Consider the following 14,896-nt stretch of genomic DNA (forward strand, 5'->3'; position numbering starts at 1 on the left):
CATCCACCCCATTTCCCCTTACTCTCCTCTCCACCCCGACCAATATATATTCTTCTACCTCATGCCCAACATTGTCCCCTCTGTGTACGTTTGACCTGTCGCTTCTTGGTTTTTATGTTTAATTTGTGCATTTCTCGCTAATTTTTAAGGTTCGTCATTAAATGTAGATAATTTTTTATACTTTTCTTTCGGGTGCCCCCTTTTGCCCATGACCAGACCATTCACCATTTGCTATGCCTCTAGGTTTATGGTTTTTTTTTCCATTCTTTTGATGGGCGCGTCGTAAAACGAAAATGTAACGAGCTAGCGACACGACCACTGCTTAAAATGGACATGTAGAAGGGCGAAACGCGGGGCTAGAATATTAAAGCCTTTTTATTTGCTGTCGCAGACAAAATTTCATGTTTAGGCATTTTCTTTTAATTAGTCGCAGAGACGACCACTTTAAAGCCAAACTTACAAAATCAATAGCAAACCACTTTAAAAATACCAAGAGGTGCTGTTGGTGTGAGTGTGTGTGCTTTTTTTATACTTCGTTTTTCATTTTACCGCCCATGCAACCGTTTTGCTTGTGCTTTTATTGCCGCACAGCGACGTGCAGCAGGCGCAGTAATCGATATGTAAACATGCGAGTTGCTGCCAGCCCACCAATCCAAAATCCACAGAGATACACAGACTTGCAACTGGAGTAGATGTGGGCTCAAAGCGGGAGGGCGGAGTAGTATGTATAAATTTAGAAGCAAACATAACAGGACCGACAAACCAACAAAATAAAAAAAACAAGAAGAAAAACGAAAACCAAAACATAAACCAACCAGTGAGAGCAAGAGCGACAGCAACAAGCTTGCAATCGTTTGGCATGCAACATGTTTTTATATATAAATCAATTACTTACCAAACATGTGACGCACACACACACACACACACATACCCATACACAGAAAGGATCCAAACTAAAACCAGAGAAGGAGAACATGCAATGGATTTTGATAGTGAACTGCTGGAACTTTGTTTGACATGCTATATACGCTAGGACAACCCTTTCTTTTACCATTAAAGCGCGCTATTGAAATTGTTTCACAATTCGATTAATGTCCACCTATTTGTAGCTTATTGTGTAGTCCTTCTCCATCCCGCCTAACTAATTTAGTTAGGGTCAATATTTTAGCAGCGCGCGCATACTCCTTTTAATTACGTTAAATTTCTGTCTTTAAAATCCTGATGGAAAATTTTACAAAAACCAAAATCGAATTAAGTGACATGATATTATTAATTGAGATATGCCATACAGAGCAGGAGCTTGGCTTAAACATTGAAACGGACATGGACGCTCGGGGCCCCATTACAGGATCCCCCATCATCTATCCCATCCCAGATACAAGAGAGAGGATAGGCTAGAATAGGCAGGATGAAACATTTTTACGGTCAAATTTGTCACTAGCATTTTGTGCTGTTGTTTTTGTTGGGACCTGAATTGATATAAATGTTGTCCACGAACCAACCAACAAACAGCAACGAAAGGAAGGCAGCCCAAAAAATAATGCGCTAAATAAATTGCGAAAAATTACATAAAATATTTAAGCGCATTCAAGTGTGGCGCTATAAAAAATGGCGAGGCATTAAAAATTTTCAAACGAAAGCAAAGCGAGCGTCAAACAGGAGAGGCAACAACGCGCAAGGGGCGGCTGGGGTTTTTTGAGGGTTGCGAGTAGAATAAGGTAAGAGAGGAGAAGTTGTCTGTTTCTGTTGCGGGTTGACGGCATGTCAGACACGCGAATAGACAGGCTGTGAATAGAAAGTATAAAATACACGTGCAGTGGAACAGGAAATATCTTTGCTGCAAAATTATATTATATGAAATATATATACACACTTCAAATATTTATAAAAAAAACAAAAAAAAAGTGAAACAACAACAATAAGAAAATATATAAACAGCTATTTCACGTGAATATTAGACATTTGAGAATTGGCAATGTGTTAGGGGAAGGAAGTTTTGGTGTGTTTGTGTTCATTCAATTGCAACTACCCCAGACCAGGCAACAGGGCACATCACCTGCCAAACAAATTTACAAAATAACAACTGGAAAAAACTGCTACATTTTAAAGAGATTTTGAAGAGGAGAAGTATCAGCAGCAGCAGCAGCATAGAGTGGGAGCAGACAAATAAAGAGCAAAATGTTTGTTTGTCGACTCAGACGCTTTTAATGCATTTTTTATTGGACTGGCACACAAAACGACAAATAGAAAAGCCCATAAAAATAAATAAGGCACAGCAGCAGCAGGAGCAGCATCCAGCAACCAGCCAGCCAGCCAACAACGGGGCAGCAACAGCATATGAAATTGTGGATGGGTGGGAAATAGGTTGTGTCGGTGATGCCATATTAACACGGTTATCCCACCAATTCGAGAAGAGTGCGAGGCGCAGCATATTTTTCCTATGACCAGAGAGTGTCCAGCCGCAATAAATTTCAATGCTATTGAATTTTGTATGAACCCCAAGCCAAGCCAAGCCAAGTTAGGCCGAGTCAGGCCATGGGAAGGCCAGAGCTTGACCTGACCCCCACGTGCTTCGATCCTGCTTTAAAAACATATAATTTATTTTAAAAGACCCATCCAAGCGACGGACCGTATAAACGGAACGGCCGCAAAATCAATATCCAGTCCAAGAGATTTATGCTGTCGGTAATCGCTGTTAAGGTCACGACGACCCAACAAACCAACCAACATCCCCAGCACAAAAAAAAAAAAACAACCTACAAATCCTCTTGGCTCATTAGAAATGCCAAACAGCAAATGCTTGTCGTTTGCATACATTCCTACCCATACCAGTACCCAAAAACACAAACACACACAACTCTTTAGATATGTATATACTCGTATATGATGTCGCATTACAGGCGACTGAATATCTTAATAGACAGTCAAAGTCAAAGTTAGAAGAGTCGCGTGGCGCAAAAAAAAGGGAATTGCCAAAACTTTCGGCCGTGCGTAAGATATGATGGTAAGAAGGGGAGTGGGGAGGGTAAAAGAGGAATGGGGGCAACGGCTTGCTGCCGCAGAAAAATATCAATGAAAATGTCATACACAAGTAAATGGCTTGAGATAAAAACACACACTCACAAACGTATATATAGAGACAATCACAAAACTGTTGCCTACCTTTGTGCGCCAAGCACTTTTTCTACTGCATTTGCTGCTTGCTACGTGAAGCAGTCAGATTCAGACACAGAGAAATGCTAATAGAGAGAGAGAGAGAGCGAGGGCGAGAGAGAGGAAGACAGACACTCCGGGAACACATGTTTTGAATAATTTATGCGGGCGGGCGCACGAAATGTGCCCGCCAGGAGTTGAGTCAGTCTTCAGTCTTCTTCCTTCTCAAAACGTCGTTGCCCTTTCCAAATGCTTGGCACTAGGCCAGGCAAAAGTTTTTTTTCATCTCTCTTTTGCTTGAAAGCAGAGAAACGGAGAAAGAATATGATAGGGAGAGAAAGAGCCAAAAAGGTGATAAATGCATAAGCAGAAAAAGTTTGCCTGCCTTTCGATTTCGCAGAGGGCAAGAAAGCAGACATGAGCTCCTGCTTTAGCTCTCCAAGTACTAATAGCGAAATTGCTACAAATCGTTTTGGCCAAACTTGCACACGAGTTTGTTTTGCCCCTCACAAACACAAACACACACCCACACACACACACATATGCATAAAGAGAAGTAGAAGCCATTTTTTCTCGCCTTTCGACATTCTAATTTAGCTGCGCTTCAAATATTTATGCAAACAAATTGAAATAAAAAGAGTTCTTGACTCTCGAAAGCAATAAAAGCCAAACGTAAATATTTATATATATAAAAACGTATATATAGATAGAGATATAGTATGAAACTCTTTGAAGGCTGGCTGCAGCACAGAATAAATAAAACGTTCAAGCACTAGCCCCCCCATATATACATACATATACATGTATACCCTGATATATATGGTATCTATATGTATGAAGAAGATGAGAGAAAAAGAGAGAGAGAGAGAGAGAAGGCGTATGTTTATTCATTTCATATAAAACTTAACTGTGCAGGTGACTCGCCTTCCTGGTTGCGGTTGGAGTTTGCCGCAGCTGTTACACTTTGGCGGCTTTTTCCTGTAATTTATTGCTTTCTGTTGGATAGACAGCGATGGCGGCAACAACATCGGCAGGTAGTTTGTTGCCTCTGAGCTATTCGCTTTGCGCTTCTACTATCTGTCTGTCTATTAGAGTCTGTTGTGGTTGGTAACTAGGCCGCAGCTACAAGTTGTGCGTTTATCATTTGACAACTAGCTAACAAATAGCAAAAAGAAGGAGAAAGGACATAGATACAACCATTTGTAATTAGAGTTTTTGCTTCAAGGTTCTTTAAAGAGCGTCGCCGCATCCATTGCTTTAGCTTTAAGCTGACGATGTGACGGCAGCTGCTGCTGCTTTTGCAATAATTGTTATTTCAAAAGAGGATCAACGAGCGGCAGGCGGAGATTGCCGCTTTTCGTTCCGTTGTTATTTTTACCTACATGAAGAGGAGTTTAGCACCGCAAACTAAAACACCATCTTCATCTGTTGAATTCAAAATATGAACTGATTTTATTAACAAACGTCTTGTGTACATCAAAGAATTCTTAGACTCTAAGAGGCGACAATTGTTCTTAAAAATGCTTACTCTAATGTTTATATTTCATGCTCAGCGTCGGTTACTTGATACCGCGCCGCTGTTACAATCTTAAGTGTTTTCCACAGAGTGTGGATGCATGTTTTGTTTGGTTTTTGAGCCATACTTGAAATATGAATTTGTATCAGCTATTTTTGTTTTTGGAATTAAGCAATAATTGTCATAGGAATCTTTATGACTTATTTTTCTTGTATGTTTTGTGTATTTCGTTGTTCAATCTGATTTGGTGAAGCCATTTCAGATGAACGCGATGTTTATTCTTAAACATTCTGCCAAAGGGCCGCCAAATGTGACGTTTTGGTTTTTGATTTAAATAGTTAGTTGTCTTATACAAATTAATTTTAATATTGTCATTAGTAAGATAACTCTTGTTAAAGAAGCATGACGAGCTACATGAGAGAAGTTAACCGTAGCAAATCAATGTTATCCTTCTTATAAACTGACTTCCTATTATTTTGTATGATTTACCGAATTTGTTTACTAATATCGCCCGATGCTTAACAATTTTTGTTTCGGGATATCTACCCACTCCTGATGTGTATTACTGTGCTGACTTCTAGCCTTTTTATACGGTGGAGACTTTGGAGACCAACAACTTCTACCTCTCGGCTTTTGCTCCACCGTTTTGACATTTCGCTGATAGCTGACCTTTGAGCGTTTATTCTGTTTAAATGTTGCCCCTTTTTGAACATTTTGCAATATCTGCCTTTTTTGTACTATAGACTCGGACAATTTGTTACCTGAATTTATTATAACACTATTTTTTAAATGATCATTATTTAATTTACCGTTTGCCATCTGAAGATTTTCATTTTGTACTGGCTCTGGGATATATACTTTTTCTTCCCCACATTTTACTTTACCTCCAAAGTGAGGTCCTGCCGGGGGACATAAACTTATTTCTTTTTTACTTTCAAAAATTATTTCTTTTACCTCAGCTTTTATCTTACCTCTAAGGTGAGGTCCTGCCGGGGGACATAAACTTATTTCTTTTTTACTTTCAAAAATTATTTCTTTTACCTCAGCTTTTATCTTACCTCTAAGGTGAGGTCCTGCCGGGGGAGTCAAATGCGGACTTGTTTCTTGAGTTTTGTGGTTGAGTTTGTTTTGAATTGTCTTGTATTTATCCTCACTATTACCATTCTTCTTCTTTTCCCAGCGCTTTTTTAAACCTGTGACATCTATTGTTGTTGCCACTACAGATTTATTACTTTTTGATTTATTGCATCCCGAGACGATCCAACCAAATTGAGTATTTTGACCTAGTAGGCCATCAATCTTTGTAACTCCTTCTTTTATGATTTGGGTATATACGTTTACCCCCATTATTATATCAACCTTACCAGGTTTATTAAAGGTAGGATCAGCAAGTACGTAGGATTGCCATTTCGACATATCCACGCTTACCCTTTTTAATGGAAGAGCTTTCATTAACTTTGGCAATACAATTGCCTCAACCTTAAGAAGTTTATCCCGTGGATTCCGCGTCTTCACATCTATTTTTACTTTATATTTTGATTTTGTGGACTTTATTGATGACACGCCACTTATTTCTGTATATTGTTTAATTTTATGTAAATTTAGTATTTGAGCCGCCTTTTCAGACAAAATGGTACTCTGTGAGCCACTATCAATAAGGGCTCTTAGAGTCTTATATCCTCCATTTACATTTTTTACTTGTATTAGAGCTGTAGCCAACAGTGTTGATTGTGCCGTTACACAAGTATTAACTTTCTCCTGTTTTTCTTCAAAATGGAGTAAGGTATGGTGTCCCTTACTACACAATGAACAGACCATTTCATTTGTGCATACTTTATTGCTTGAATGGTTCAAGCATCTTGTGCAAATCTGTACTTCTTTGGCCATTTCATACCTTTCCATTGGTGTCAAACCTTTAAATTTATAGCACTTATACGCCTTATGCCCTGCAACTTTGCAAATCGGACAATTGTCTTGGAACACCGAACCCGACGTTTTCTGTAATGGTTTTTTCTCTTCTTTGCTCATGGCACTTAGCGAACAATATCTTTGCTCCAAGTATTCCATGACATCAGATAGCAATTGTATCTGCCTTGTTTTTCTAATTTGACTCTCATATAATTGTAGAGTATCTCTGTCAAATTTCCTAAGTAGTATTTGTGCAAATATTATGTCCACTTCATCGGACAAATTTGTTTTAATTTTAATTAAGTGCACTGACTCATTAACTATGTCAATCACTCCCTTTATACTTTTTGCGGACTCATTGTCGATCATCGGTAAATCAACGATCCGATTTAACTGTTCGGAAAATACCCTCCGATTATTTTCATACCGCTTGGTTAACAGTTCCCAAGCGGCACTATAATTGGTAGCTGAACCTGACAATAGATGAGCTACCATGCTCTTAGCTTCGCCTTTTAACGCGGATTTCAAATAATTAAACTTAAGAGCAAGACTTAAATCTTCTCTTTTTTCAATTAACTCCGTAAATAATTCTACAAACAGGTCCCACTCTCTAGGTTCTCCAGAAAATGTGGGTACCTGAATCTTTGGCAACACCGGTAGTTCGCCTCTCACGGTAACATTCTCAACTTTCAAACTTTTCTGATCGTTTATTTTTTCTTCTAATGCTACCAAGGTATTCTGAAGGTCGAACTCTAATTCTTCTATGACCTCTTTAAACGTATCATTACCTATAAACTCAACTGTATAAGCCTGACACATCTGTACCTTCCTGAACAAGAATTTTATTTTTTTAACATACATTTCGCCTGTTCTATTATCTATCGTACGTAAATCTTTGCTCACCATGTCTAAATATTCCTGCAGCTGACGAACCTTTTCTTGCAATTTCTGCTGGCTAACCTTAGCATTCTCATTACTGGAGGTCGCGTTTCCCCGCGACTCTCCGCTGCTGTCTTCAAAATTCTCTAACATCGTTGCATCTGCTTCAATGTTCTCCGAATCAACAGTGCCCTGCCTGATTGCTTCTCCTTTGGCTATTAATCTATTAATCATATTTAAGCCTTCCTCATATTTTCCATCTGTAAAATAGATATGTTCGGTTGCTCCACTCTCTAGCATTTGGTTATTGTAACTAATCCATTGCTTCTGTATGTCTCTTACTTCATTAAGAATCTTGCTAGTAAACTTACTAGCGTCTATTTCTTCTATCTTCTTCACCCTTTTATGCAACTCGTGCTGCTTCGCTAACAATTTTTCAATTTTGGTAGGGAACATTTTTTATATGGTGTCTGTATATGTATGCGACAATATATCTATTTATTTTTGTTAATATGTATTTACTTAAGTATATGAAAAATTTTCACTTTTTTTTGTGTATATTTACTTTTTGGTCTTGACTTTTTAACGGGCAACTTTCTTAAAAATGTTGTTATATATTTTTTTTTATCACCAATTTTGGGTATTATTTTTTAACTTCCCTACTTTGTCTCTTAGAATATATGAATGTATATTACTTTTTTTTTTTTTTTTACATATATCCCTGCCTAGTTTTGCGTGTGGTTTTCAGGCCACACTCTAATTGAACAGCTTTAATGCCGCACAATTGTACATAGTTTGTTTTATAATTTATATAAAAAAAATATGCATCGCAGTGCATTAAAAAAATTATGCGACGCAGCGCACAGTTTTATTATTAATTTTTGTTGGGCGCTCTTTGTAGCGCTATCGGTTCACTTCAATCTCGGTTGCTGCAACTGCTTTTTTTTTGTTTTTCCTGCATCAGCTGGTCGTCGCCGGTTGGCTGCACTGACGCTCCCTCGCAGGCGAAAGTGGCGGTTTGCCCCTCTCGCTGTTGATCTGCTGCTGTTGTCCTGGGCCTATGGGCTCAGGCGGTACCGGTGCCGGTCAGTGCACCAGATTTCCTTGTTCTTCAGTAGCCTCTTCTTTGCAACTATCCTGTTGCCTTGCAAATGCGTCGTTCATCTGCTTCTTGTTGCCGACTTGCAACTGCCTCGTTAATCTGCTTCTTGTTGCCAGTCGACTTGTAACCGCCTATAGTGTATATATAGGCGAGGATGTTTTTTTTTTTTCGATATTAGGGCTTCGAATACGCCACACACGAACTTTATATTGTTCTTTTTTTTTTTTAACGCCGCCGAAATTATTGCAGTTGCTCGACTAGCCAAACTGCCTTTATATATTCGGTCGCACGCACTTTTTTTTTTTTTATTGGGCTTCGATTACGCCACACACAAAAAAACACTCCGCCGTCGAAATTACTACAGTTGCTCCGCTAGCCAAACTGCCTTTAAATTCGAACGCACGCACTTTTAATTTATTAAGCAATAATATTTTGCTTTTATTTTATACTCTGTCTCTTACCACTGGTGGGGGAAAACAAGAGTTAATTTATTTTGCTACCTTTAGCTGATCTTATCAGAAGAATTCAGACTTTAAGGAGCTGATTCATTCTCTGAGTCTCTTACCACTGGTGGGGGAAAACTACAGAGTTCCTTTTTTCTCGAAGGACCAAAATGAAGAGGAGTTTAGCACCGCAAACTAAAACACCATCTTCATCTGTTGAATTCAAAATATGAACTGATTTTATTAACAAACGTCTTGTGTACATCAAAGAATTCTTAGACTCTAAGAGGCGACAATTGTTCTTAAAAATGCTTACTCTAATGTTTATATTTCATGCTCAGCGTCGGTTACTTGATACCGCGCCGCTGTTACAATCTTAAGTGTTTTCCACAGAGTGTGGATGCATGTTTTGTTTGGTTTTTGAGCCATACTTGAAATATGAATTTGTATCAGCTATTTTTGTTTTTGGAATTAAGCAATAATTGTCATAGGAATCTTTATGACTTATTTTTCTTGTATGTTTTGTGTATTTCGTTGTTCAATCTGATTTGGTGAAGCCATTTCAGATGAACGCGATGTTTATTCTTAAACATACATATGCAATTTTTTGCACCATGCGCCTGCAGTTTCAAGGATGCCATCATCCTCGTCAATGGCATCGATGGCATTCATGCTCCAACAGCACCCAGTCACAGCGGAAATGTCGGAATCGTATCTGTGTCGCGGCTTGTATTGTGTGTAAGTGAGTGTGTGTATCTCTGGATGGGTGTGTTGTGTGTATAGAGAGAAAAAGTGCGGGTTGGTTATGGTTAAATGGATATGGATATTGGGTAGAGGAAGACCCACGGGTCGTTGTTGTCGTCATCGTCGGCAGACAGACAAAATGAAAAGCCTTTAATCGACAGCAACATATTCGATTTTAATATTCATATGCCGTCATAAATTCATAATACAACAACAGCAACAGCACAGGGGGCAAAAATAAGAAAGAGAGAGAAAGAGCATAACGCAGCAGTCATGCCCAGTTTGTGCAATATATGAGGGCGTTGATATGGTCATATTGGATGATATACATACATACCCACTCACTCGACTACACACTCTCCTTACATACACACCCACAAAGCAAACTTAACAATCGGTATCAAAAGAACTGCATATGAAATTCCCACACACGAAAACAAATTCAAATGGAAAAAAAATGTAGTTAGAGGAGAAAGAAATCACATGTCATGGCAAAAGAACTCATTAGACATGGGAAATATGTGCACATGGTTTTGGTAATTTGTGTGTACCTATATATATATATTTTTCTTTTTGTCCAGCTTCGCCACCTCTTTCCCCCATCCCGTCTTGTTTTATTCTTTCTGTATGCGAATTGTATAACATGATGGCCTTGTGAGTGTCCAGGCAACTGGGTTGGTTCGTTGGCTGCTCTCTTCTAATCCCCTTTTAATAATACCTAAAGCCTTTTTGACTTGGTAATCACATATCATTTGCTATGCTTTTTCCAATTACAACATATGATCAGTGTGCGTATGTGTGTGTGTCTATGCATGAGTATCTGTTCTTTGGGGCATTTTCTTTTAAAGCGCCTTCAAGTAGAAAATCAAATGTAGAGCACATGGGCAAGAAATTAAACAACCCCAAAGAGACACTGCAACGATAAGGGACAAAATAGAGAAAGGGGCACAGGGGCAGCGGCGACTGCCAACAGACGGCGGCGACGCATTGCTCATTACAGCAACAACAAAAGCAAACAGCAGCAGCAGGAAAAAGGGACAGACACATTTTGACACCCTTTTACTTCCGTCGACGCCTCTGCCCTTGCCTTGGTCTTCGTATCATTCTCTCTCTCTCTTTGTGCATCGGTCTCCCTTTCACTATCTATGTCGCGCACTTCAAAAACTTAACCGTTAGGCATATGCGTGATTATCTCTCGCCTCTGTTGTCGGCCAACAACAGCGGCAGCAGCAGCATCATGAGGCAGCAGCAACCCTCAACAAGCCCTCTAACAATTGCGCGCTGACCCAGTTACCCGGCAACAAAGGCGGAAGCAGAGGAAACATTGTGAAAAGGAGACGACGACGACAAGGCGAGCCAAGTATAAAAAGGCACATGTCATCATAGAAATCAGTGAACGCTGCTGGACAGTCAGCGTCCTCTTTGCTTCACTTCTCGCCCCACTCTTTTCTCCGGTGTGTGTGTGTAACACTGCCCACGCCGTCGGCTATAAAATGGGCAGGCGTTTGCTTATGAAAAGTTAAGAGAGGAAGAAAAAAAAGGAGGCGAGTGTTGGGAAAATTCATTAAAATGGCACACAGACAAGATAGGAGAGAAGAGGAGGTGTACACATACAAACACACACACACACAATGAAAGTGGACAAGGCAGAGTGGACAACAATGAAAATGGTCCACTTCGGTCCGGTCCAGTACTGTTTTGGGTCCAAATGCTTAGCTGGCTTATCGACTTGGCCATATGTGCATGCAAAGGACACACACACACACACACTCATATGTAGTTGGGAGTTACTAATCAAATATTTAGCATACTTTTTAGAGTGGAGCATATTAAAATAACATTTCCGGTCAGCTTGGCATATGCGAGTCGTTGTAATCGCCGTTCCCGTTGCCATGGCAGCAAGCCGAGGGCATTAGCCCGAGTACATGAACCGTGTAATGCACACAAACACACACACACACACACATAGACACTGAGAGAGAGAAAGATACATTCCCATGGCCAGACAAATCCCTGTAGCATGTGCCAGGTCCTTGGGCACTTGGGGAGCGTTAATGTGCCATAACGAATGCATTAGAGAGTTGTTTCTAACTGAGCCAAGAGTTAGTTAGTTACGTTTCGTAAAGAAGAAGAAAAAAAAGGGTTTTTGCCGACTGCCTGCTGCTGCCATTGGGAGGGCATTTAAAATTTAATTACTTACTACATATCCACTAAGCTATCAAACACCCGTCCACCCACACAAAAACTGCCAGGACTTTGCCTGCTCTTTAACAAAACGAAACAAAACAAAACAAAAACGAATGCCCCAAAAAATGGGCTACAAATTTCAACTCTCTGACTACACGCAACACACGAAAACATATGTCGGTTGTGCGCACAGCAACATAACAAAAAAAAAATAACAACAATGAGCAGCTTCTCTTGATATCATTACTCAACCATACACAAACACACACACCGCACACACTTTCCCGCTTTTGGGAGGACTCGTTCTCTCTGTCTCTCCCTGTCTCAGTGATATTATCAAGTGAAGTGCTTTTGCGGTTTTTGCTGTAGCTTTGTCTATTACACCCCTCTTCTACCTTGTCTGCCTCTGCTGTTTCTCTCTTTGTATCTATGTGTGTGTGTGTGTGGTGTATGTGTGCTTTGGCTTTCTTATTATTGCCATTACCACATGTTGTTTTTGTATTTAAGCTAATTCTTTTATGTATATAAAACGTGCAGCCACATAAAAATAAAATCCAAACAACAAATAACACAAAAGAGAAAAAGAAGGCAAAAAGCAAAAGCGAAGCGCAGCATGATAAGCCAAGTGGCGAATTCAAGCGTAGTCAGCATTGATAGCAAAATGCTGGTGGAATGGTGAAGTGCTATGGAGAGCAGCAACAACAATGAGAGGAAAGGAAGAAGAAGGGGGTAACGGGCACAAAGGTGCCTACTTGCCACAAAATTACCCTTTTCAATTTGCGCTCAGCGTATAAGAGCCAAAAGAATGGTTGGATGGAGGGTATCCCATTTTCGTTTTACCAACTTCGTTTATTGACTTTTTGTCATTCCTGCTAATGCACACACACACACACACAGAAACACACGTATCCTGCTTAGTGATACAGTCAGCATCAGGAGTAAGAAGAGTAGCAGCTTTATTTTTATGTGCCACATTACATTTAATGCTTTAGCTTAACTTGGTTACACTCGTCGTCGTAAGAGAGGCAACTCTCCATCTCTCTGTCTCTCTTACTCTGCTATTTCTTTCTCTTTCTTGTGAGTGCGGTAATTAAGTGTCACATGTAATTACAATACACTCATGTGCTTTTGTAATTAGAGTTTACCGCGCTGCAACAACAACAACAACACCAGGAAGCAAAGACCACACATACAAAAATTACCCCACTAATTCAAATGAATATTTACCCCAGCACGTTGAGTGCTGCAATTATTTGCATTAGTCGCTTGCAGAATCTAATTTAAGATTGCTAGAAAAAAGAAAAAAAGAAATACAGAGGGAAAATATGGAAAGGAAAAGGGTGAAGCAGGGCCTTCCCTCCGCTCCTTGATGATGATTATAAGCTATATTTAATTTGCCGACCTGATGATGATTAACTGAACCTCACCTCCCTCTCTCACCTTCTTTTCTCTAAATGCTTGACTGCTGCTCCTATTTTTACCCTACTCTCACTTACTATTTGCCACTCACTTGCTCGCTCCCCTGGCTGTTTGTCTCTAATTTCCATTTACCCTACCTATATCTACTATCTACCCACCTGGCTGTTGACTTAACAAAAACAGAAGTCCAAGGAGGGTGTAGACGACGAGCGACCTACCTTCCTACTCATCACCCTCTTCTTTCCAAACTCTCTCCCTCTCTCTCACTCTAGTTCTCGTTCTGCTGTCTGTCTCTTAGTAAACCAATGCAAATGCTTGCTAAAGCACCACTTGGATTTCTACTCAAATAACAACAACAGCAATAGCAGAAGGGAAAAAATGTTGAGCAAAAAAATATAATAAAGAAAAAGCAAAGTACAAAGCAAAACCCAAAAAAAAGAATAAGAAAAAAAATGAAAGAAAAATCGCTGTAATTTATTTAACTTGCGTAAATATTAAATATTTATATTGTTCTCTTCTCTTTTATTTTTCTCTTTTTATGTACCGCTCTTCGTATATATATATACTTCATTTACTACAAAACTACACACAACTCTACTGAACTTGCCTACTGAAACCATCTTCAACTTCTATGCCTGCAAAACTACAAAAATATAAAAATATATATTAACAAAACTGCCACAACTCCGCCTGCATCTTCTACTATATATATACATATCTATCTCTCTCTGTATATATATATATATATGTATCCATAATGCGTATGTATAATCAGCGCGGAAGCGACGAACTTTTGAGCCAAGCAGCAGTCATGGCGCCCGCCTCCGACAATAATAATCAGGATCTGGCCACAAAGAAGGCCAAACTGGACTCGAGCACCGTGCTGGCCGGCGGAATTGGTAAGTTTTCTTCTGCCTTTCTTCATCTTTCTTTCACCTGTTTCTCTTTCTCTGCCTGCCTATTTTTTACCTACCAGCACCATTTTTCCTTTATCTTATGTAGCTTTAGCTCTTCGGATCCCTTTGTCCTTTTATTTTGGTAGTTTTTTTTTTTTTTTTTTGGGGCAAGGGATCCAAAGCCCTTTTTTATTGGGATGCCTCTTGGGTCGTACGCTTATTTTAAGTGCATTTTGCAGCCATACAGCCAATTAACTAAGTCGAGACTGGTTTTGTGCTCTCCGACGAGTGCATTTAAAAGCTAAAGCCGGCTTAAATAAGTTTCTTCTGCTATCCGCATAACTTGGTTGGTTGTGAAACTAAATTGAAAGCAGTTAATTCAGGTCTCGGTGTATGCGAATGCTTGCTACCAATTAACCTACTAATTAGCATGGAAAATAAGTCAACAACAGCAGCGGGAACAATAACAACAACAACATGGCCTATTGTTGCTTATGTTAGCTCTCTGAAAGTATGGCCAAAAACTAAGTGAATGAGTGAGGTGAGTGCTGAGTACGGATGGTGCGTGTATGTATGGACATTAATTAGCCCGCACTCTGCACGCATTCCAAACTGCTGCGGCCGCAAAGTAATAAAGCTAATCAAAAAC

At 39.6% G+C, this 14,896-nt stretch overlaps 1 protein-coding gene across 12 annotated transcripts in view; it reads left to right on the forward strand.

The window, feature by feature from the left end:
• The window catches only part of heph (polypyrimidine tract-binding protein 1 heph), a 170,847-nt gene that overhangs the window by 114,727 nt on the left and 41,224 nt on the right, over positions 1-14,896 (forward strand). For all 12 annotated transcript variants that reach the window (XM_068296830.1, XM_068296824.1, XM_068296827.1 and 9 more), the window contains one exon: positions 14,127-14,250. In XM_068296830.1, the coding sequence (XP_068152931.1) occupies positions 14,127-14,250 (124 nt within the window). Of the gene's footprint in view, positions 1-14,126; positions 14,251-14,896 lie in introns of those variants that run through there.

The sequence above is a fragment of the Drosophila tropicalis genome, unplaced genomic scaffold (assembly GCF_018151085.1).
Source record: "Drosophila tropicalis isolate 14030-0801.00 unplaced genomic scaffold, ASM1815108v1 contig_859, whole genome shotgun sequence".
NCBI lineage: Eukaryota > Metazoa > Arthropoda > Insecta > Diptera > Drosophilidae > Drosophila > Drosophila tropicalis.